Consider the following 26,128-nt stretch of genomic DNA (forward strand, 5'->3'; position numbering starts at 1 on the left):
AGTGTTATCACATAATTAAACCTATTGCGTAAAACTACTCAACAAAAATATTAAATGCAATGTGGAATTCAGTCGAGCCTAAAAGCACAGCGTATGAATACGAAACAAGTAGTGGGTATATCCCTTCGCGGTAAACAAATGACGTCATGTTTGGTTACATACTCCGATGCAGTAGCAGTCATTTGGCTCATCATGTGTCTTACTCCTTCGTGTGTATCAGCTGTACAAGGTTCTGTAATCTCAGATGTCCTTTTTTCTGCGTCTGTATCACGTGACGAAAGGAAAGGATGTCAGCCAGTGAAAAAACAGCAGCGCTGGATGTAGCACCAATGATATCGTCACATGGCTCTCGTCCCAGTGCCCCGCCCACTTTATATATATAACGGCATCAGCTGATCGGGGGACGCACTCTGTACTACAGTCCCGTCATCATACCCACAGCAAACTCGGCCATTGGTGTTTAGGCCCCGACAGAAAGTAAGTCATTCATCATTTACCCTCTGTATACTAATGTGTATAATGTGTGAACATCGGTACACCGTCTGGTTACCCTGAGGATGCGTGCGCAAGGCACAAAGCCTTGGAAAGTGCATGTGCTCTCTACTGTCAGACGTTAATCGCGTTGTCTCTATAGAATCCCCTCCCACACCCCATTTATCATAACGGTTGTACTTTGCATCGACTTACCCTGGTACCGACATCGTGGCCTAGTCAATGCCAGACAGATCAATAATGATGCCACTCATGTGTCAAGCTGATAAATACTATTTCATGTTAAATATGACAGACAATTATTACATATGAGACTTGTCCTAGATGGTTCATATAGTTCTACTGCTTGCGTATAAAACGTTCTAACTCTCTTTCGTGATTTTTGGCTAGCTACTGACAAAGCAGACCTACCTTGATATCCATGTGCACTTATACAGTCATACACGGTGCACTCATTAGCACGGAATACACTATGCACCTGTCAGCTAAATTAATTAATGGATTGTTCACTTTAAATAGCGTCCAATGTAAACATTGCAGTTTTGTTATTATAGCATAATCAGTTAACAACAGGTTTGCCCTTATAAAGCATGGTATAAAATTATGTCAATGCGTGATTCTCTGAAGTATATAGCGATATTTTCCTCACTACATATACATAGGGCCTTTGGACGTTATTATCAAACGTAGAAGTTCCCCTGATGTTGTTACAGTATACAGATGAATGGCCTGAAAAAGCAGATTAATTCTACAGTGTGGTTAATTCGAAATGTCATTGAGCGTACTTCAGCAAAACCCAAGCGTCGTGCAGTTCACCATGAAAGTGATTCAGACAGCCAGAACAGAAGGTTACTTACAGTCTGCTGTAACTAAGGTTTAAGGTTTTATGCACACCGACTGGAGACGTGCCGGGCTCAGCTGACACACTTAATGTAAACACTAGTGTACGGCGAAACGTGAAGGAAAATCCCCAGTCGTGGAGGACACGATTCCTGGCAGATCTTTCCCGCATGTTTTTATTGATCGTTTCACAAACAAGGTCTATATCTAGAACATACCATGTGTTTGTTTTCGTTGAAATCCATTTTCCTTATTTCTTTGTTTATCGGTATCTTCTTTCATTTTATTTATACTGTTGTTATTCCACTTATGGTATTTCGTTATGGTCCACTTTCATTTTTTATAACAGATGATTTTTTAATTGTTATTCCCACAATGCTTCTTTCGTTTATGTGTCAAATAATTTTTTCACATTAGCAATTGATATTCTCACAATGTCCGTTGCCTAATAAATATCAGGACATTCACCCCGTCAATGTCTGCAGTGACGTTGTCAGCGGGTGGACTTTCCACTCCAACGCAGAACGGCAATACTGCAGCTGTCCTACTTATCGCATTCGGTGTCTGCCTAGGGCTTCATTGAAACACAAATCCAGTGAATATTAATAAATCATGCCATCAGAAGAAGCTTTAGAAGACGTCAATCATCCACTCGAATTTGCTGTAGTGCGTTGTGCCTCAGACCAAGCGTCATTTTCAAAATCTGAAGTATTTTCTTTTCAACGCTGTTTGTTTTAACGCAACTGTTGACAATTTCAAACGTGGATATTGGTAAAAGTCACCTCTGATCTGGTTTGGTCCACATGCATGTCCTGACCTTGTTAGAGTCGGTTAGGTTAAAGTCGGTAAGTTATCAGTTATCAACATTTCTCCGTAGCCAGTGCCTGATAACAACTTCTATATACAGGTCTAAGACTGTCAACACTCTCACCTCTCGACTGATAAACACTGTTCTTAAAAATATTTGTTTCGCGTAACCCGACTTATCCACTCACCAAAAGTAACCTACTTTAAAATCTTTTTTTTTTTTTTAAATATTCTTGAATACGGCGAAAAACACCAGTCAGATAAATAACTAAATTAAAGCTTTTCTCTGTGAAAAAAGATACACCCCTTTGATTGTGACTGACTGACGTCAAATTTATGACCTAAATTCGTGTCTCAGCTATCTGTGGAAAACTACTCTGAATTGAGTGCTGTGTTATTTCCGCAGTAATACTCTGCAAGTGACACGTGTTTAATTGTAAAAAAAGAAACATTTCGAGCAAAATGATGTGAGGAGGATCAGTTTTGTCTATGGTTCATGGTTCATGTAGCTACAGTTTTCACGGTTTTTCGTGTTTAGTCATTGTGGGAATTTCCAGTCTAAGAATCCGTCGATATACAGGTTTGTAGTGGAATATAAAGCAGCTGCGCCATGTTTGATTTGCCCAGGTCCGTTACGCCCTGATTGTGCAGGCTGTTCTATTACGCTTTGCTGCCACTTTTTCATTAGGCTTCCTTACACAAAGAACTGTTACTTAAGGGCTGTGTACTGGATCTATTTTAAGATATCTTTTATTCGAACACGTAGAAATAAAAAAAAAAAATCAGATATACATTTTCCACGTAACTCAAACCTGACTTGTTTTATGGAATTTTCCATCATCCAAACAATGAGATTTGAATCTAAAACATTTCTGCGTGTTATACTGCGTATTCAGCACGATGAAGTCCGATTTATAGTTATAGACAGGTGTAATTGCATTCAGGTATTCGAGGCAATAAAGTGAAAGGGTATTCCAATCTCTCATCAGATACCGATTCTATGTAAATTAACATGTTTCTTCTTTAACGAGGTTAGCATGTCAGCTGTGAAAAGGTCATGCACTCTTAATGCTATTTTTCCCACTGACTTGTTTGTGCCCTACGGAAAGCTTCGCCTGGTCGTATATTGTTCATCTAACACGCCAAATGTGTACTGTAGCGGACCTGACTGCGAGAACAAGCGAGTTACATAGTCAGTTTTCTTTAAAAACAAAATTCAAAGAATTTGGCTTTTGATCCTGTCATGCTCAAGCTGAGCATGTCAGAAGTCCTTATGCTAACACCGGCTCTAGTATTTTAACATTTGGCTGGGTTAAAGAGAATTTAGGCTTTGTTAGAGTTTGCACTTTATAACTAACTCCTGTTAGGGGCCATTTAAGCGAATTTTGTTAAGAAAAGTAAAGTGATGGTCGGTGCTGTATGAAGCCTCACTTAAATGTCTTTTTAACAGGAATACTGAGCGGGTCGTGGCCGAGTGGTAAATCCGAATGTCTTTCTGTCGCTAGGATACAAGAGCTGCGAGTTCAAACCCAGAATGTGTGAATTTCCACGCCCCCACTGTTTGTTGTGCCATGGTGATAATAATTACGTTCTCGCACGTCCCTTTACCCACGTCGTTTAAGGCCACTTGGTTTCCACCAATGTGGAATGTATAAGTGAAAAAAAAGTTTAATATGTTGTTTAACTATAATCAGTCAATCAAATGATCGGATGTGTATACCGTATTAAAAAAAATTTCACTTAAGCGACGACATCAAGTTTGTAGCTGATCTCCACTTGCATGGCTGATTAAACGGGGCCTAGAATCGAAAACACTACGCTACAATTCAGGGACTTCGCGTCCAGAGCGAAAGTACATTTAGAAATCGCATCGAGGCCTAGAGTATTGATACAAGCATGTACCCGACATTCGCTTGCAAGACAAAATATTGTTATGATGGCTCAGGTAGTATACTGTGTAAAACTGTACTCTGCATTAGCGTAATGAATTAGACATTCGCAAACGACACATCGCGTCTAATTCATTAAAGTACACTCACTGACTACAGTAAACATGAAAGATACAGATAACAGTTATAAGAGAGGACGCAACATGCTGATGGCATACGCTTTACAGAATGAAATCAGCGACCTTGGTAAACCAAGCAGATGAACGGTCATGGTTGCCAGGCAGGTGAACTGGCGCTGTGGCCTCAACGATCATCTGTGTTACGTATTCCAGTGATCTGGCATGAGGACAGGATGCACGCGGGGAACACAAGGTCAAGGTCAAATTTTGGCAGAGCGTATTTATCCAGGTCAAAGCTGTTTACATTCAGTCTCGTACTGTATGATGGACTTGGAGCATGCCTTGGTCGCATGTTATAGTGATTTACTTCTGCAGACCTACTTAAGGCCTGCAAGATCGGCGCGTCGCTGCTTAAGAAGGGAGACAGATGTGCTTTGTAAGGACGATAGGCCTGAATTTTATGAAGAATCTTCATTTTATCACTGAGGTCACCAGTTCGAATCCATTACTCGTCACCTCAGGCTTTATTAAATATTTTATTAAATAAAGTATTCTTAATGTGCCTATGTAATACATAAACATATAAATATATTCTATTGTCTCATTGACTGAAGATAAGACTATAAGTCTATTACTCTATTACTGTTGTGATGATTTTAACACAGCACACTGCTGTCTTGAGAGAATGGGGACTAAAAACAAGTGACCTCATTCTAAAGTTGTGTCTTACAGTGCAGCTCACGCCACACAGGCGTTGTGGAGTTCCCATATAGTTCACTACATGTAATTCTAGAAGTATATTTCAAGCTATAACGGTTGTCTGATGCAGAGGAAGTAGTCTGAAAATGTTTAGCACCGGGCCTGTCTGAAACAGATCGGCTGCTTGGGTGAAAATTGCTCAGTGTTATTAGGAATAGACAGCTTAAATGCAGTATACATGATCTATGCCTTCTTTTCTTAAGGAATGCGGTTAAATCTCAAAGCAAATTGTACTCCCATTAGTGTTATGAGCGTTCTTCTTGAAATAGAAGACGAGAGTTCAAACCCGAGTCCTGTCATTCTAAAAGACTTCGAATTGCCTGTCTTAGCTAGCTCTGTTTCGTGCAGGCGCCAGATTGACGGAGAGGTCTATGTTGTCTGATAATTTGAATAATTTCTTAAATAATCACTACAAAATCTAGTGTGTCAAAGATTTTCAGACAAATGCATTCACTCTTCACGCCTTCAAGTTTCATCAATTTTACAGTGAGTGTAATTTTATAACGTTCTGCTTCACAGCTGTATCTAATACTAAAGGGAAGGCGCCGGGTATGCGTCGTGTTGAATAAAACGGTCGTGTTGAACACCTGAACATGTGCAAACATAGTGTGACGGGCATAGCGTGACGGGCTTAGCGTGACGGGCTTAGCGTGACGGGCATACGACACCCTATTAAGTAACACGGTACACGATCTTTATACTGATCAAATTTATACACTCTGATCTCTCCCTCCGTCTTTCCTACATCACTGAAAGCTGTTGACTGTCACTCTTAACACGACTCCATCTGAATTTCTTACTTTATACACTTTCTTAGTTATTTGGCGGTTTGTATATTGATCGTTACTATGGAAACCCTATTCCGAGGTCGTACATTATGGTTGACGATTGGCCTACGAATGTCTCTTTGGACGCCTAAATCATGCCTTGTATCTTTGGCGTGGTGCTCTAACCCTGGAAGCCTGTAGTTATTTGTAGCTACAGGTATGTATCCAATTTAATATATAATTGTGATGTGCAGCATAGAGAGAAAAACCGGTAGCAAATAACACACCCCCTAGCACCATGGCTTAAGCAGAATTAGGTTTTAAAAATGCAGTGATGCTAACTGCAAGTTATTATGCGTCAGTGGTCTAGAAGTACTCAAAGTGCTGAGTTGTCATCACATTTAACCTACAATAACTTGAAGATGACGCCCCCCCCCCGCCACCCCCAAGCAAGAAAAGAAAGAAACAGAGCTTTATGTGGCCTAGTTACTCAAGACAACACTGTTCTGTCATGTTTTAAGGTAATTAGTACAGTATTAAGTCCGTGTAGTATATCACCGTGGCTTGAGTCAGTCCAGCTTGATATCATACATAGACGTCTATATATTCCTCCATGCAGAAACAAAGACAGTCGAAATCCTAACCTTAACCTTGGGTCTGTATACCGCCACGAAGAGGCCCGTGGGTGATGTGTTCAGTACCTTGTTTTCTGTCCTACCAATTATACTCCAGCTGATTAATAATGCAGCTCCTTCCTTAGAGCGGTATTCTGTGATGAGCTGGGCACATCTAATCTAGCCTTGTGTCTATGGGGTACAAGGGTTTGGTCTTTATCAGGGATTGGGGTGCAGATGTACGTACAATGGAAGGTGAAACGGAAGGTCGGTGGGTGCGTGACAAGGTATACTGATGCATATGGTTCTTGTGACGTTGCCACACATGTAACACTTGGTGACATTTAATGAATTATTCATTTCTTTTTAGAGGAATAACCAATCTTTCGGATCTTTCTGGTCATATATGTCTGTCATGAGATATATACCAAGGAACAACTTCTTGTTAAGAAATGGCGTCAGAGATTAATGAAATGTTGGGGGGGGGGGGGGGGGGGTTGGAGCACAAGTCAGAAATTTTTACGGGTTTAGCCCGTCAATTCACATCAATATGATAATTTCCTACAGTATTCTATATGGTATACAAGCCTGTTTTGCATGTGTATATATGTGATGATCAGAAGGTATATTTATTTATTTATTTATTTATTTATTTGATTGGTGTTTTACGCCGTACTCAAGAATATTTCACTTATACGACGGCGGCCAGCATTATGGTGGGTGGAAACCGGGCAGAGCCCAGGGAGAAACCCACGACCATCCGCAGGTTGCTGCAGACCTTCCCAGACCTTGCAGACCTTACGGCCGGAGAGGATTTGAACTCGCAGAGACCGCATTGGTGAGAGACTCCTGGGTCATTACGCTGCGCTAGCGCGCTAATCAAGCGAGCCACGGAGGCACCCGATCAGAAGGCGTAATTTGGAAGGACTCTTTTAGGATAGACGGGCTTATTTAGCTTACGTACATACAGTCTTTGGTTGTTTGGAAAGATATTGTGTGGGGTTCGCAGTCAGGCTACGTACAAAGTCGACGGCCACAATTCAAACCCTTGCAGTCCTGTGATGCAAACACCACAACAACATCGCAGCTGAAGCCATTACAGGATAGTGGCTTAAACGCATACATGGTCGGCGCTCAAATCCTAGCAAAGTTGTGGCTCAAACCCACACCCACAGAGGGTCGCGGCTCAAACCCATATCCATAGAGGATTGCGGCTCAAACCCATACAGGCCTCTTTTCAAATCCCCATAAAGTCTCGGCTCAAACCCATACCCACAGAGGGTCGCGGTTCAAACTCATGCAGAGTCGCGGCTCAAACACTCCATTTCGTCTCAATTCCTGCAGGGTGGAGCCTTCAGATTTAAAGCCGAATTGAACTAATAATCAGAATTATAGCACGTAAGGTATGCAGATGACTGATCTAAATACAAACCTTTTAAGATTTAACATTTTTAAGCAACATTGCGATGTACCAAGGGATACAGGTGAATAACCTTGTTGATGTGTGTTAAACCAAAGTCTGCTGGCACGGTGAGAGCACGTACCTGGACGAGTTCCAGTCCACAGTTTCACAGTAGAGAGGCCTGTATTATATGTGTTACAGCAGGTCTGTGGGCTGTTTACAGTGGCTGTGGTGTTTACTCAACAAGTAGCACTGGGTATATTAATGATGATGGGATTTTTTTCTTCATATCATTAAAGTGCATACTAACTTCACTTGTGTAAGTGACACATATTTTTGTTATTATTTTTCTGGGGAAAAGCCAAAGAAATCCAAGTTTCTTGAAAAAAGTATTTGCTGTTCGGGAAACTGCGCCGCTGTGCGTCAGATCCACCAGGGCTTTGGATCTCACTCGATATACTTTTCCACTATCTTTATTTATAAATTACTGGGTGTATTTTAAATTACAACTAAATGACTGGAGGTAAGTATAGTCCATAAAAGACTGGATCTTCAAAAATGAACTTTTTGGTTTCCCAGTATTAAGTTTTGTTGGTTTTAATTGTATCACAACCAGGTCACCATACCTGGTGGTAAATCTATATGCACTCTTGTGTAACCTGGGTGTGCCAAGCGCCAAAGTACGCATGATATAAATAGTTCGGTATTTGGTCGATATATAATAGTGTGAAAAGTCTAAACAGGTATATGCAAACGTAAGTTCCATTTGTAGGCCTATATAATGAATGGCACTTCTGTATTTGTCTACAGTTAGGTATGTTTATGAATTTGTCAAGGCCTTGACAAATCCGTGAACTAGGATGTCAGTTGTTCTGTATAAAAGAGGCCCAGAAACCTGTGCGAACGTGTTGCGCTACATCATTAAGTTCGAAGTCTACCGGGTACACGTAAAAACATCAATTGTCAATGGTTTCTTCAGTGGCAATTTTCCATCATGCGTTTGACAGTTTTTGTTACTCGTTCTGGAAAAGGTGGTATCCCATCGTAGATATGTAAATTAAGGCAGAATTCTATATGTTTGGTTGTTTACTTGAGATTTATCGTCACTTTCGTCAGTCACATCACGACTATGTCCCCTTCTAGCAATTAAAACATAGGACTTCATTTGCATATTAATTAATACAGGCTCGAAGGTTAGGAGATTGTAAACCTAGGTACGTGTACAAAAATATTAAACTGGCATTTTGCTGTCGTCATTTTGTTTTTCTACATAATTAAAGACAGATTTTGTTTACAAACGTTTATTCAAGTGCTGATGAACCGTGAACCACATTTGAAGATCTCTTTGGCGAACAGGCGTTTGCTTACTACAACGTTCAGTATGCCTTATGATCGCTTTAGTTTATGCTTTTTTAAAAAAAATATATTATTAGATTGCGCATGAGCAGTTGAAAAGGTTAGTGTCCGAAATACTGGAGCACACAATGGGCGATATTACCGCATACTTATGTATACTTGTTGCTGATTCAGTGTTAATTCCGTTACTGTTTTTTGAACCAAGTTAAAATATGTTGGAGACTAATTTGTCTTGAACTTCTTGTTGAAATTATCATGCACAGAGTATAGGTTATCATGGTGACGTATGCTAAGTCTCCAACTCTCTGCAACTTAAATTTAAAAACAAATTAATGGTTATGCTTGTTCGAATGTTAATGTTTTGTTCAGATGTATATTGTGTTGAATTGGAATGTACCAATGTATGACATAAATAGTAAACAAAATCCAGTGCGCATGTGCAGTAAAGCTGGTTAAATGGTTCCCGTGACCCAGCACTCAGGCGAGTGTCATTGTGGAAACTGACTCCCACTGATTACTTGGCTCCGGGCAGCGCGTGAACTTTAGCAATTGAGAAATTATGAAACTAGATGCCCCGAGTTATTTTGCTGCGATTAGTGTCATAATTTTTTTTATTAATGTGCATGTCATTTGATTCTCACCGGCAAAATTCAAGGTCAGTCATTTACAATGCAACAGCACGATTTAGGGTTTTATAGCCAAACACTGCAAGGCTGAGATGGTTAAAATAACACCGATTTTTCTGTTTTATGAGTTTAAAAGGAAAAGTATGGTACATTAGGAGTGGTTAATTCAACATGACTAGTGTAACGCTTCACCTTTGCTTAAAGTAATAAACGTAAAATATGAATTAAGGTTCGTCATACTTTCATTTATTTTTTTCAGATTTTTAAGAGTTTTGAAAAGCATTCAAATATTTGAATACTATAGTGGGCTTTAGGAGCCGTACTGACAGTATCTAGGAGCTCTGAGGTAACTTCACCCTTTTTTCCCCATGTTCACCAAGAGGAAGGAATTGTGGGGAACATTATTTCAGTTGTCTTTTACTCATAGGTAAAAAGAGTTCTTCCAACATTCAGTGTCCTGATTAGAGTTGGATAAACTTCCTATGACGTCAGAGTTCATAAACTTTGAAAGTATGGTTAATAAGGCCTCCCTTAGAATTCAAAAGTTTGAACACCTTTAACACTTTCTCACAAACATATAAAAAATAAATGAAAGGATATTTATGGATAGTTTTATGTGTTCTACTTAGTGATGGCAACTTCCATTTCTAGAGGTCTTTTCCTTTAATGGAAGTTACGAAACATTTTCCATGTGAACATATATGATATCACAATGATGAAATCACGTGATTAGTCGACGATAGTGAAATGGAATCGAGATTTAACGCTCCCAAACTTTGAATTTTGGGGTTCTGCAGAATTCGAAACAAGCACACGAGAGTTTAATTATGAAGCGTACCGGGGTTTAATTATTTGTGTAGCGTTTAACATCACTTTCAAGATTATTTCGCTCATATCACGACGATGACTCCTTGTAGCTAGCCCTTATCTATTGTGCTCCCTCACTTAAACACAATAACGAAGACACCACCGCCTAGTCACTGTATAGTGACGTTGGACCCTTAGTCCATTTCTATGGGACCAACTCGTTATTAATCCATTTTCTGTTGGACCAGCTCATTCTCAGTCCATTTTCTATGGAACCAACCCTATCTCAACCCATTTTCTATAAAACCAACGCCATCTCAACCCATTTGCTATAAAACCAAGACCATCTTAATCCATTTTCTAAGGGATCAACCAGAACTTAGTCTATTTTCAATGCAACCAACACCAGCTTATTTCGTTTTCTTTGGACCAACTCCTCCTCCTTAGTTCATTTTGTAGCGAACCAGTCCCATCTTAGTCCATTTTCTCTGGGGCCAACGTCATCTTAACCCGTTTTCTATGGAAACAACACCATCTTAGTCCATTTTGTAAGGTATCAACTGTTAGTCTGTTTTCTATGGGACCAACTTCATCTTAGGCCATTTTCTCATGCAGAGCAATACGACATGCAGTATCTAGACTACCGTTGTTAAGCTTGTAATTTTGCTCTATACTACATGTAATATGACTTTACAATCATACTTTTCTCAAGAACTACCCATTTGTCATTTAAATGTAAGTTATACGACTGTATGACCAAATTAAATAATTGTGTACACGAATCTTCTAAATGTAAACAAAATATAAATGGCTTTATCTAAATTCGCATTTCGTTAATGGTAAGATGGTTCGGACGACCCACCGTAGGATGAGAAATGCTGTGCAGATTTGTGTGGCGTCTCCTTGCACTGTTTCTGTTTTGTTCCTAGGTCTTCACTTAGTCATGCTCCATAGCAGTAGCAAAATCTCTGAATTTCCCATGCACTCTGTCGCTGTTTAAGCTGTTGTTGAGAGATTTTTGTATTATTTTGAATTTTTAACTGCGGTGGTTAATTGGGTGTGACCCTAAATATCGTCCCTGGCAGTAGATTGCTTCATCGGCGCAGCGTGGAACGAAGGAAGTCATTGTTTATGTCTTTATCCACCAGAACAAGTAGATCGGCTTGCTTGCAAAGGCTCGACTTCTTCTGTGTGTAGTGTCTTATGCAAAGAAAACAACATTACTTTGTTGGAGGAGATGGGGAGGGATAATAGCTGAACAGTTTTCTAGACGGAACAGAACCTGTGAGATAAGTTGTAAAATTACGATTAATTTCATCTTTTCATGAGTCAGCATCAAAACACTAATATCAAGTTTTCTACGCCTAGTCTTAATAAGATTAATAATGAAAAGTAGGTGACCAGACGTCGATGCATGAGAACATTTTGTTCATGAAAGTTATATAAGACGATGAGTTTTGCCGTTGCGTAATTTATACGTATGTTAACATTGTGTATAGCTCACACCCTGTTGCGTCTTCGTTTGCCTCGGGGTTTGGTATGCACGCCTAAAAAACCGCAGGTATAATAATTAAGAAAAATACACATAATACAGATAGGAGAGGCAAATAACCCTGGTTACATCGTAGTAATTAATTACATGTTGTGTAATTGTTCTACTTTGTTGTGGATGATGTATATTTAAATATGTGCCATAAGTTAGTTTGCCGCCTGAAGCAGTTCATTGTTGGCCTACATTTCAGACAGAGGACTGGATGAAGATGTTCCGGGCAACTGGCATAATTCAAATCTGCGCCCACGGCTGTTTATATATATATATATATATATATATATATATATATATATATATATATATATATATATATATATATCGGCATACTCCTTACAGCGCATGCGTCGCTCTCTACCTTTCGTTTTGCATCACTTCCACCAAAAGCAAATTTTGTACAGAAATCTTGAACAACGCCGACGTCACTGGGGTAACGGTGATGGGTCAGGTAGTGATGTCAGCAAACACAAACAATCAGTCTCAACATTTATCTGTAATAATACTTTGTACACGTGCATTCTCTTTTCCTAGAGTGTGTGCAACATCATTCCAACCAACACCTGAAACAATTTTATTGATAAATGCTGATTAAACATTTCCGTGGAAGGACACACGTGATGAGGCTAAGCCTAGATTCTAGCGCTGATCACATGGTACTTCCTTAGTGTGGCCAGAGTTGTTGACGTGATTATGCCTGAACTGTATTTACCAGTTGTTCGTTCGGGACTATTCGTGAACTGCGAGTGTAGTATTTTACTTGGATGTTTATAGATTATTAACTAATCTTCACTGCATCATTGTTGAGTGTTTCTCACTTACATGTTACCAGCTTTATTTACTGTCTATATAGTATTTCTTACATATTCTTAGTTTGGAAACTGATGTTTTGGGTCTATTTGCAAATGGGCCTTGCGGTTTGGGATACCCCTTCCTTGTTTACGAGTGGCATACGAACGTCGGACTTAATATTTACATTCCAATGCACTTGATGGTAGTGTATCATAGCAATAACCCAACCCGGGCCAATCAATACTTGGCCCGTCCTTTGAGTTCTAAAGCAACAAATGTTCAAGTAGCAAAAATTACCAATCTAGCTGCGTATTCATGTATAAAATCGCCTTTATTAGTACAGTTTATCAGATAACAGGAGCTTGAACGTATACTGTTATCTCAAATAGGACTTCATCATAGTGTTTTATATTGTGTTCCTGTATAACAATCTTACATTGTTTGTATGTGACTCATTACTAAACGTGATGACTATACACAGCATTTTGGGTAATTCTAGATCAGCCATGTCTAATAAATTGCAATCAACAACACACTCATTTACATGAAGATTTAGAATTAAACCATAACTGAGGTAAAATCACACTGCCTTTACTGATATGGGTTAGCTGCCAATATTTTGAAGTCTTTTATATTCCATATTGTGACACTGAATGCACTGAACTTGTAAAATCGGTAGTCGACTCGGTTTATCTAAAACCCACAACCTACATGCGGCCTCCGTGCATGCTGTCTACAGTTTTGTCATCAATTCTATTCTTTCAGCTATAATCCACTATGAATTTCGGCATTCCCAACACTCACATGGACAAGCTGGTACTACAGCGGTACCTGGACTTGAAACAGACCACCGACAAAGTGCAATGTGAGTATCTGTGGATTGATGGTACTGGGGAGGCGGTCAGGACCAAGTGTAAGACGCTGGACTTCGACCCCAAGAGCCCCTCAGGTGAGTCGTTATAACTGTTGACTCTCAATAACTTAAGAGTCAAGTTGTCCATGCATACAGGTTTGAATCCTTGTGTTTGAACTTTTCTTCTGCGGCCATAACTTGTTCTTGTGCGGAGTTTTGAGTCGTCATTGAGTAGTCATAATGACCTTGTGTGGAGTTTTGAGTCGCCATAATGTTTTTGTGCGGAATTTTGAGTCGTCATAATGTTCTTGTGCGGTGTTTTGAGTCGTCATAATGTTCTTGTGTGGAGTTTTGAGTCGTCATAATGTTCTTGTTCGGAGTTTTGAGTCGTCATAATGATCTTGTGCGGAGTTTTGAGTCATCATAATGTTCTTTAGGGTTAGGGTTTCTCATAAACCAGGAATAGCTCTTGAGGTTAATTGAGGTTACATAAATAACATAAACCTTGCCAGCCCAGACAGGTTTACGAATGTCTCTGAAAATGACACAGTTTATATCTCCAGGAAAAGAGTTCTCTGTTTAATATATATTCTGTGAGGTATTGTGCGACGTAAATGTATGTATCCCTACTCTACTCCGATATAATCCCTATAGCGGTACGGGATATGTATTACACTGATAGTGTCAACAATGTTCCGCCTACCTGCAGATTATAAATAGCTCAAGTCACTGGTTGAACTTTATTTAACCTCAAAGATCCTTAAATTTTACGATAAACATAAGCTTCTGGATTGATGAGAAATATAGTAGCTATGTGGAAAGACAATAAAATTTAAGGTCATGTTTTTTATGTGTTTTTAAGGAATTTCTACCAGCCAAGAAAGCAATTTATACGTTTGCTGGAAAATGACTTCAACTTAATTGACCAGAAAATACGTTTAACTTGCTCCGAAGTTAATTTTGATCCGCACCAACATTACTTTCAACTTAATTAGAAATCAGATTGAACTGATGCCCAGAGAATTATTGTTTTGGCGAGTCAAAATTCATTATAAAAATATATGATTAGAACAATATACACTAAGTACAAACTGTTATTGTGTTATTTTTCTCCGAAAACCTAGCGCTTAGAATGGGACTTAATCGTATGTAATGGGGTTGATGAAATTGAGTAAGGGTGTCAAGGTCTACGGTGTTAAGGTGTACCATGTTCACACCTACAAACGGGACTTTGACCAATGATTACCAAGCGCGTGTACGCAACAGCTGATAAATGATCCTACACGCTGAGTACAGTGGTTGGGCATTTTATATCTGAGGTCTCTTGCTTATATACGGAGCTGCAAAAGTAACATGCTGAAAATAAAATTTTGGAAGAGAAGAAAAAGTTTTTTGAACGTAAAAAGACATCACATGGTAAATAAAAAATTGTGGGAAGAGAAACTTAATTGGCCAGTCACGGGTCGTTTGCCATCAAATAACCAATATGGCAGCCACAGACGCGCTTCTCTCACAGATAGCTACATGTTTTGATTAGGGCCTTACCATGAGACGAAGAACAAGGATTACAATGGGCATGATCGCCTACACAGGCCAATTCCAATCTGTTTAAAACACGTGTTCTCAGTTGCCACGCTCAATGCTTGTGACCTTGATGTACATGTACGACTTCACTCAACAAACACGACTAGGCCTATACAGAAAGAGTGAAGTACTAAATGAATAACTGAGTACACCGCTTTAGACCAACATGTTTTAGGCGGGCAATACATTTCCTTACATCAACGAGGCAGCGTTTTAATAAACAGATTCAAAGAGATATATATGGTGTTACGACCCAAACTGTCTGTGCAATAAAGAGATGGCTTGTTCGAAATAGGCCTACACGACAGTTTAGCCGCACAAAAAAGTAACCAAAACCAGCAGATTCTATTTTACAACAATTTATTAGGTTTAACAAGAGCAGATAACAAGACTTTTACAAATACTAAAGTAATTAAGTTTAACAATAAAGGATAGCAGTATCTGTACAAATACTGGGGCCTCCGTGGCTCAGTCGGTTAGCGCGCTAGCGCAGCGTAATGACCCAGAAGCCTCTCACCAATGCGGTCGCTGTGAGTTCAAGACCAGCTCATGCTGCCTTCCTCTCCGGCCGTACGTGGGAAGGTCTGCCAGCAACCTGCGGATGGTCGTGGGTTTCCCCCGGGCTCTGGCCGGTTTCCACCCACCATAATGCTGGCCGCCGTCGTATAAGTGGCGTAAAACACCAATCAAAAAAAAAAAAAAAAAAAAATACAAATACTAAAATACTTACATGTACAACGGTGTTAAGTCCAAACGGACGCATATATTCCACAATTCTGAAAACCATACAGGCATAAATGCACAGAGGCAATATTCATAAGAGGGAAAATCCACAGTATAACGGAGTGTATGACGAAATATACACAAAATTCCACAGACAGGGTCCGTGCACTAATAAGCACTGTGTATACAAGAGCACGAATCAAATATACAAGCTCAGACTGAACAAGTGCTCGGTGGACATAGGATATAACAAAGCCAGAGGCTATAAAGACACCAAAATTCAGCACAAAAGGCCTACACACAGCGAAAGCATCCAAACACTCTCAATAACTCTCCTTTCTCCCTGACCTGTTTTCATAGGTCTTATATAGACTGGTGGAATTTTCTAGAATAAGAAAATTCTTAAACACTTGTTGTAAACAAACAGGCCCCGAACTGAGCGTATTCTGGAACATTCTAAGACAGGGGCAGACAGCAGGCCCTGAACTCAGCATATGTAAACAGTGGCAAGCTAAATTTAGAAGCTGACGACAGTTGTTCACATAACAATGGACCAAATGAAAATAAAATGCAAAACACAGCGTGCAGCCCCACCCTTATATAGCCTAGTTGAGTTCTGTCAATCTCAACTGCAACAGCTATATGTGAGACACTACTCGAATGTATGTACCTTACCCCGCCAGGGTGGAATTAAGGCGAACTTTAGGACTAAAGGTATTAACTTCGTGTCACATACAACATATCTGAGGACGGCTGGAGGTAAGGTTGTAAATCGTGTTGGCTTTCCTTAGCATTTTGGGACTGAGAAAGTATAATGTGCAAGCGACAAAAGTTAATTTTCAAAAGGCATAAGGGCACTGACGATCAGGCAGTAGTCCCCTATATGGAGATGAGACTATAGCGTAACCCTTAATTGTGATTGGTCAATTATGTCGGGTCTCAGATTTGTAAACTTAAAAAAATAACTTCTCTTCCAAAATTTGTTTTTTCACCATGTCACTTTTATGCCTCCGTAGTATAACCCTTAATTACGCGCAACCCTTAATTATGATTGGTGAAATATGTCGGGGCCCGGACTTGTAAACTCGGGGCCCCGAATTTCAAAGTCGGGGGTTAAAAAAAATTGCTTTATATAATGTAATTTTTTTTCTCTTCCAAAATTTTTTTTCACCACGTCACTTTCACGGCTCCGTAGTTATACCATACAGATGTAAAATATATTTATAGATGGTTATATCTATTTCGCCGTGTATTCCGAGAGAAATGGGTGTGTACGCATCCCACGACTATAATACGGATGGGATGCGTATAGGACCAGTTAATAGCAAATTCTGCCTTCACATCATGGGGTTTTTCAAGTATTCTCTGGCAAAAGGCGATGTTTGTGTTCGGTGGACCTGTACTACGATTCGCTAGTAATGGCACAACCACTGGGAGGAGTATGGAAGTGTGTCCGCAAATTGATTGTTGAAAATTGCAATTGAAGAAGTATGGAAGTGTAGCCGAAAATTTCAGGTCTTGCATAAAACCTGGGCAGTCGTTATGAATGATGTGGTGTATTGGAATGTGTCCTAAAAATTGTACTGTGAGGAGATTGGAAGCGTGTCCGAAAATGTTATTTTCTGAAACCTTGGAAGGATTAAAAAAGGGGAAAAAATAATTTAAAAAAATATTAAAAAAGTGCAAAACATAAATGAATCTCGATAAATAGAGATTATACTTAGCTTTTATAATACATGTATATTTGAAACACAATGCACTTTTCGCAGTACTAATTCTACTGCTAGTAAACTATAACCCTGAGGTGTGTTGCCATATGCATCCTTTACTCCACATCAACCTAATAAAATAACAACCAATCAATCAGTCAATCGTGATTTGATTTAATCGTTCTTCCAGAGCTACCCGTATGGAACTATGACGGTTCCAGTACGTTCCAGGCTGAAGGGTCTAACTCGGATATGTACATTACCCCACGGGCCATCTTCCGGGACCCCTTCCGGGGCGGGAAAAACAAACTGGTCATGTGTGACGTATTCAAGTACAACAAGCAACCCGCAGGTAAGCAGCAGTACATCGCGGAATACCCAGTGTCAATATTACCGATGTGTTGTATACACAGTTGTAATAAAAACATAATTGAGATTCATTTTTATTTTTTATAGCTTTACCGAAAAATATTGTATATAATACAAATATGGATCTTTGATTGTTTAACCACACAAACAACACAGATAGCTCACAAACAAAGATTTTGTGTCCCATTTTATTGCTCAAGCTTCAAGAAATCAGAAGGTTTCGTACAGAACAGTATTTTTTGGAAATGTATTTGACCTTTTTGGGTGCATTGGTTTACTAAATCCATCAGGCAGACCTCAAGGATTCGCCTGGTATAACAGAATCATGATTTCCTTGGTTTGACATACGTCACCTTATATGTTTGTCTGTATAACCCAAGTCGATTTTCTGTTAGCTAACTATTGACCCACATTGGTATACCATCGCTATGTTGACCATATATCCGTCATATTTTCAGAAACCAACAAACGTCACTCGTGTAACGAGGTGATGGAGAAAGCCAAGGATCACCACCCCTGGTTCGGGATTGAACAAGAGTACACTCTACTAGACGCTTCAGATGACCACCCCCTAGGCTGGCCCAAACACGGCTTCCCGGGCCCTCAAGGTCAGTCGCTATATCCTCAAGGTCATGACCAAGTTTGTTGCATACGGACAATACTTGTACTCTTCACTGAAAGTAAATCTATATTATTGCTCTGAGCAAATGTTTAATCGGATTATCCCGCTATGATTACGCAAAAACATAAAAATCATACACGAGAGTATTCATTCTATGGTAAATTCTACATAGAAGTACAACAGAATGACAAACTACTTTTTTCTCTCGTCGCAGTAAAAATACATCATCCCTCAATTATACTTTTCTCAATATACGAATGAAAAAAAATTGGAATCTCCAGGAACAGTTCTGCTTGGCAATGAAATAGCATAGCTATATTGAAAAACAAAATATGTATGATTTTGTCCTATGTTAAGCTAAAATATCGTGTTGAATTATAATGTTTATTTATCGGTGTTATAGGCCTATATAACTTGGAGCTCCCTTGCTCTGATTGTTCTTGGAGCCTTGGTGACAGCTACATGTGTGTGCATTCTTTGAAGCCCATTCGTCTTCCACCAATACGGCTTGCAATTCTCTGGAATGTTCGTCAATAGCTGGTCGGAGTTAGATTGTTAACCGGAGCCTCACCTATAAAACTGCCATTGCAAATGGAAAATTATGAGTATAGCATTAAACACCTATCACAAATAAATAAATAGATAAATCTTGGAACGAGGTGTCCTTTGACCCTGGAGTTTTGAATCGATGTCTCCCTAAAATTGAACGATGATGACTTTAACATTTGGGGAGTGGAAAGCGGGCAATTGAACCTCCGATTTTAGTGGGGGTTCATTCTTAAAGAATAGAGTATAGGCCAAAATTAAGTGTTTACCTACTTCATCAGTGATGTACGATAGGCATTGTATATATGTTCGCCATCTAGGCCACTACAGACCACGAGTTTCTGCTCGGCGCTTTCATTTTCAAAAGTTTGAGATAGTATAATCAATTGCGTGCATGTATGAAATAATTGATATGTTCGAAAACCTGTTGAAAACATTTGGCAGGGAAATTTACATGTGTACAGATTGGAGAATATGCGAGTATTGAGGTCACCACCTCGGTGACAGCGTAAGAAGATATAGTGCAGGTATCTAGGATTACCACAGCAGAGACAAGAGACTGAGTGAACGACCTTTGAGAGATTGTACTCACAGAATGATATCTAATAGCTATCAGGGTATAACGCGGTCAGCTGGCAAAGTGTGAAATGGTACCACTGTGTGTTTTTATAATCTATTCGTAGAATGTAGAATGATAGTGAAGCTAGATGTTACATGACCCCGGGAGCACGATGTTATCATAGAAAAGTTCAGTCATTAAACTTTGTATGTTCCTTTCCGTTATTTTAGCTGAAATTTGTATTACAATCTAGCTTACACAGAAATTACGTTGTCCAGCATTATTTTGACCCTGTTTCGTGAAAAATGACAATTTTTTAATTTGAAAAAGGTCACTTCTTGATCCCAGGGACTGCTCGTCATGTATTTATTCATTATTTTGAATTAAGCGATTTCGTAAATATTCTTGTGTCGAAAATTTTCGGTTCTAAACCTAAAATGGTGTCTTTAAATGGGGCTTGTTTCCATAGATCGGTTATTCTGGAAACAAACTAAGCTCTAACTGAAACAGAAAACGCATCGGTTGAATTGCCGATCGGATTTCTTCAGTCTATTTATGGCCGTTTTCTGCGATCGCTCTTCATAAAAGTTTTGTTGGGGGGTAGGGAAGGAGGGGGACGGGCATGACTTTGGTTTAATGACTGGTCGGATAGTAAGCCTGCATCTGTAAGGTCTACAGAGAAAGATTGCATTATTGTATAGAAAAATACCGCAGGTTTAACAGCTTGGACCTCGGGAATATGGTTCGTTTGTAAATATTTGAAAGCTACAGTATTGTAGAGAAATATTACCGTTCTGCATACAAAAATAACATTACTGTATAGAAAAATATCACTGATTTCACATATTGGACCTGGGGAATATGCTTTCCTTCGTAAGTATTTGAAAAATAACAGTGTTGTAGAAAAATATTACCTTTCTGTAGAGAAAGATCGCATTACTGTATAGAAAAAAAATCACAGATTTTACATCTTGGACCTGGGGAATATGGTTCATTCGTAAGTATTTGAAAACCACAGTATTGTAGAAAAATATTATCTTTCTGTGGAAAAAGATCGCATTACTGTGTAGAAAAATATCACAGATTTCACATCTTGGACCTGGGGCATATGGTTCGTTCGTAAGTATTTGAAAACCACAGTATTGTAGAAAAATATTACCTTTCTGTAGAGAAAGATTGCATTACTGTATAGAAAACTATCACAGATTTCACATCTTGGACCTGTGGCATATGGCTCGTTACAAAACATTTGAATAGCTTGGCCACTTATATCTGACCGATGAATTCCTCTCACATCATTTTCAACTGTCCCTCTGTACATGTGTCTACAGGTCCGTACTACTGTGGGGTGGGAGCTAACCGTGTGTACGGTCGGGATATCGCTGAGGCTCATTACAAAGCCTGTCTGTACGCAGGTGTGAAGATTGCAGGTTGTAACGCTGAAGTCATGCCAGCTCAGGTAAGCGCTATTGCCTTATCTTCATCAGCGTTAACCCCGCACATATGTCACCATGTCAGGTTTGTTTGCTTGGATTTAAAGTGCAGCTGACACGCTTTTTAGAGTAACAAAAGATCATTATCTGATGAAAAATAAAACTAGCAGAATGCATAGATGTTGTTTTTGTTTGAAGTCGGCGTCTTGTAATGTGTTGCAACACATCCACCCTGAACGAACAAATGTCACTGTGTTATAAGCCTATGTACAACTTGTGACGTCATGAGTTGTATGGTCAGATTTAGTACATACAATAACTTACAATTTCAAGGCTGTCCCCTTGAAGTGCGCCTATGTCGACATGTTTTTATTATCCCCCTCTTTGTAAATGGGACACCATGCCGAAAACACCAGACATGAGTGTTCGTCCAATCACAGTGTATCGAATACATCTGTTCAGTGTTTCATCTGCTATGTACGTGGTAGTTGAAACTGTGGCCTGAAATGTATGACCATTTGCAAGCTACCACACTTTCGCCTCTGCTCTGGTTTTTTTTTCTCTGTTTACTGTTCGTCTTAATTATATTAACATACAATCGCTTACAAAGGGATTGTAGGGCGTACGTACTTACTGAGGCTATCTGGTTTCCCCATAGCTCTTCCCCACGAAGGCTGACCTCAGAACTGCCATGGTTTTGAGGTTAAATCTCACGATCCCGAATCTGGTTGATCAGTTACAGACTTTAATTCAAACACTATATTTATAAAAAGGCACTGTTCTTTTTTCTTTGTCCATGATTTTTCTCCCTATCATTTTTAATTTATCTGCTTGTACGGCACGGTAGAATATTCCTTCTTCATGATTTATCTGGTTGTACGGCATGGTAGAACATTTCTTCTTCATGGTTTATCTGGTTGTACGGCATGGTAGAACATTCCTTCCTCATGGTATATCCGGTTGTACGGCATGATAGAACATTCCTTTATGGTTTATCTGGTTGTACAGCTTGGTAGAAAATTCCTTCTTTATGGTTTATCTGTTTGTACGGCATGGTAGAACATTCCTTCCTCATGGTTTATCTGGTTGTACGGCATGATAGAGCATTCCTTGTTTATGGTTTATCTGTTTGTACGGCATGGTAGAACATTCTTTCTTCATGATTTATCTGGTTGTACGGCATGATAGAACATTCCTTCTTCATGGTTTATCTGGTTGTACGGCATGGTATAACATTTCTTCTTCATGATTTATCTGGTTGTACGGCATGGTAGAACATTCCTTCTTCATGGTTTATCCGGTTGTACGGCATGGCAGAACATTCCTTCTTCATGGTTTATCTGGTTGTACGGCATGATAGAACATTAATTCTTCATGGTTTATCTGTTTGTACGGCATGGTAGAACATTTCTTCTTCATGATTTATCTAGGTTGTATGGCATGGTAAAACATTAATTCTTCATGGTTTATCTGGTTGTACGGCATGGCAGAACATTCCTACTTCATGGTTTTTTGATGGATGAATCAAAAGTATCCTCTATGAATAGTTGCTCCACCAGAACGTGTGACGAACTTTACCAAGGCACGTCCTTCCTCGCATGGATTTCAGCTTTAAGGGGATAGTGCAAATACTGGTGGACCCGTATCAGTATAATGGCTCGGGTGGAGCGACTTACTTGCCTCCGGTAAGACGACCCAGTGAAGTAGCACTAGAAAAAAAGAGTGGAAATCCGTCTTGCTAAAGGGGGCACATGACACGTACGTGCATCCTAAGGACTCCTTCGTCGTAATATGACTGAAAAATTGTACGACTTTAAACCCCTAGTACTCACTCACTCACCAAGGTACATCAGATTTTGAACTGGTAACCAGTAGAATAACTGTGGTCGTTCTTTTGTAGTGGGAATTCCAGATTGGACCTTGTGAGGGTATAGAAGCGGGGGATCATCTCTGGGTGGCGCGATACATCCTCCATCGAGTCGCTGAGGATTTTGGCGTCGTGGTGACCCTTGACCCCAAGCCGGTGGAAGGAGACTGGAACGGAGCCGGTGCTCACACGAATTACAGCACTGAGAACATGAGGGGCAAAAACGGAATTAAGTAAGTGGTGCTGCATTAAACCATTTTGTCGATGTAATATCGCTATCTATTTGGTGACTATGACAATGAATACTACAACAAATAACGCGAATGAAGTTCGCAGCACGTTTTTAGCATTCTGTGACCACTCGAAGTACCTCATTCGATCGAGCTCTGGCCGGTATATATAAAATCAGGACTTGACAATAAAATTGGAACACAACAGCCGTTCAGAACATATTTACCCTTGTTTTGACTAGCGGCCTTGCAAGAATTAAAGGGCTTTTCCGGATAAGACCAGCTGTGTCTTTTTTGACCACATGCATAAAAAGGAAAAATTTTGTAGAAAGTAAAGGGTGAAAATGTAACAGTGTCCCGGTACTATTGTAATTTGGGATGCTTCACTGGTTCAATGAACAAAAAGTCGATGAAGTGTATGTAGAAGTGTATCTTTTCGATTAAGGCTGGCAATTAAAGGGAAGCTACTCCCGGTTTCAGTCTAACAAGCTGGACAAACCACTGGGTGTTGTTGGTTCTCTTCTGTGGACACCGTGTTACACGAGTTTGACTAGATATAGTACGCCTACTGTAGCTCTTTTTCGGATGGTAACCTGATGGACGGCAGCTAAAACGAGAGCTAAAAAGTGAGAGCTAACGAAATTGGACGGGAGGGCTAACTCGGAACTGTTTACACTCCGCTAAACATTGTAGAGCAAAAGAAAGGTCTGTTGCGTTCATCGCCCGTTTTAACAAAGCCATGTCTCGCGCTTCGTCCACAATACTGTTTACACACAGGCCTATGCTGATGGTATTTATACTTCACGCGAGGTACCCCTCTCTCCAACATGCTGCCTTGGGACACGCACAATATCACTATAACTTACTCTATAGCTCTCCCTCCACCAGCTTGTGGGAGAGCTGCAGTACAGTGTCTAGTTTAGTTTGGATCGCATCCGACTAAGGAGCAAAGGGAAACAACTCAGGGCTCCGTGTGGGAGAAGAAATCGGAAACATTGATACTAGAAGGTAAGGCGATTAGTAGACCCATAGACATGAAATGCGGAATCAATAGGTAAATAAGTCAATACTTTACTGAATTTTAATTAATTGATAAATGTCTCGTTAATTTGCACAGGCACATAGAGGAGGCCATTGAGAAGCTTTCCAATCAACACAGTAAACACATCGAGGCGTACGATCCGAGAAAAGGGGCGGATAACAAGCGAAGATTGACCGGTCGACACGAAACTTCCAGCATTTTCGACTTCTCGGCAGGCGTGGCCAATCGAGGAGCTAGTGTCAGGATCCCCCGCCAGGTGGCCGAGGACGGTTACGGTTATCTGGAGGACAGGCGGCCATCTTCGAATTGTGACCCATACTGTGTGACTGAGTTGTTAGTGCGTACGACCGTTATTGGGTCGGACAAATGAATCCACAGGACTGGACCTTTCCACTGTACATAGACTCACTGTCTATGACTTCTTTATTCTTTTTACAAATGAAAAGAAAAATTTATTATCTGAGCTGGAATATATGTTTAACCATCGAGATCTGAGTAAACCCAAGCACGTATGTGATGGTAAAAACATCGCCCATCTTCGTTGTCTGTATCTCTTGTTTTCTAACACGACGCACGTCTTTATCTCTTAGCCGGTCACCATACCTATTATAAGTCCTGTAACAAGCCATACCATTGGTTGATGAATCCGACAACCCAATAGGAAATTCAACGCTGATCGATTCATATATGTGTGATAAGCGTGTGCAAGCTCTGTTACTGCTGTACTTTTATTAAGCTTGAAGTTAGCTATGACCAAGACAGAAGCTTTAGCCAATAGGGTGTTCTGTCTGCCGGTGGGCGAACCCATCTAGGTTCATTCCCAATTGACCTAGGCGTTGTTAGGACTAATTTCAATTCTTATATGTACATTTACACAATATGTGGGAAAGAAATCTAATCTAATATTCTAAACTATAATAATCAGAAGTCTCCGTGAAATGTCGTTGTTTGGGCTATGTAACAATAGGCCTACATTTAACTGTCCATAGATGTGACGCCATTGGCAACAACTAATTCTTAGAAAGCACGATAGTCAATTAGACGTATATACATACATATATGTGGCCTTTCAATGAACTAGAGCTTTTGTTACTCCTGTTTATATAAATATCCAAATGTAAGACCCATATGATTATTTTTATGTGTTATAGGTAATAGACTTATGGCTGATTGAATATTTTCGACATTCGAAACAGTCGGCGTTTTTGTATCCATGAACTCGGATTAAAAGCAATGTAAAGAAAAAACAGATTCTTTGTCTACATTTTTCTTTATAATAGATACAGAAATGTTCCTAGAAGATAAAAACAGAAATCACAGGTAAATCCTGAAATCTGGTGTAATCTGATTTGAATAAGAGACCTATGATTCTTAATCTACAGAACTTCAATCTTCACAAGACAGCTTAAGCTTTAACTTGAAAATGAAGTCAAAAAGATAATGATTGGGAATGTACAAGGTGTTTATAGCTTCCACTGGAGTACATGTGGAATTGCGGCTCGGTTCCAAGCTGGATTGACAGGTATTCCTTCTTATAATATTAAGCACTATGTACATTACCATGCAGTTTTCTCAGAAAGCGTGAATAAATAACTGACTGTACAGAGCTTGGAACTGAATTAATTACGGCTGGAATTGCTTTGAATCTGTTTATCTTATAAGCGAAAAAGGTTCCCCATTTATTTGGCATATCAATAAAAGAGGACGGTCGGTTGGGAAGGTGGAGGCGGGGTGGGGGTGCTGCTGCCCATCATTCCATTCATTTTCTGAGTGAC

General features: G+C 39.7%; 1 protein-coding gene across 2 annotated transcripts; it reads left to right on the top strand.

The window, feature by feature from the left end:
• Nucleotides 1–351: 351 nt before the first annotated feature.
• On the top strand, nucleotides 352–25,280 carry LOC135480783 (glutamine synthetase-like). Of its 2 annotated transcripts, none has more exons than XM_064760707.1 (7): nucleotides 352–477; nucleotides 13,582–13,765; nucleotides 17,876–18,037; nucleotides 18,513–18,662; nucleotides 21,113–21,240; nucleotides 23,115–23,314; nucleotides 24,429–25,280. In XM_064760707.1, the coding sequence occupies exons 2-7, from the start codon at nucleotides 13,594–13,596 to the stop codon at nucleotides 24,721–24,723; spliced, it is 1,107 nt and encodes a 368-aa protein (XP_064616777.1). In that variant the 5' UTR covers nucleotides 352–477; nucleotides 13,582–13,593; the 3' UTR covers nucleotides 24,724–25,280. The 2 variants fall into 2 exon arrangements, with proteins under 2 accessions (XP_064616777.1, XP_064616778.1); XM_064760708.1 differs by lacking the exon at nucleotides 352–477 and adding an exon at nucleotides 8,195–8,212.
• The last annotated feature ends 848 nt before the right edge of the window (nucleotides 25,281–26,128 follow it).

Source organism: Liolophura sinensis, chromosome 13, assembly GCF_032854445.1.
Source record: "Liolophura sinensis isolate JHLJ2023 chromosome 13, CUHK_Ljap_v2, whole genome shotgun sequence".
In the NCBI taxonomy this organism is placed as follows: Eukaryota; Metazoa; Mollusca; class Polyplacophora; order Chitonida; family Chitonidae; genus Liolophura; species Liolophura sinensis.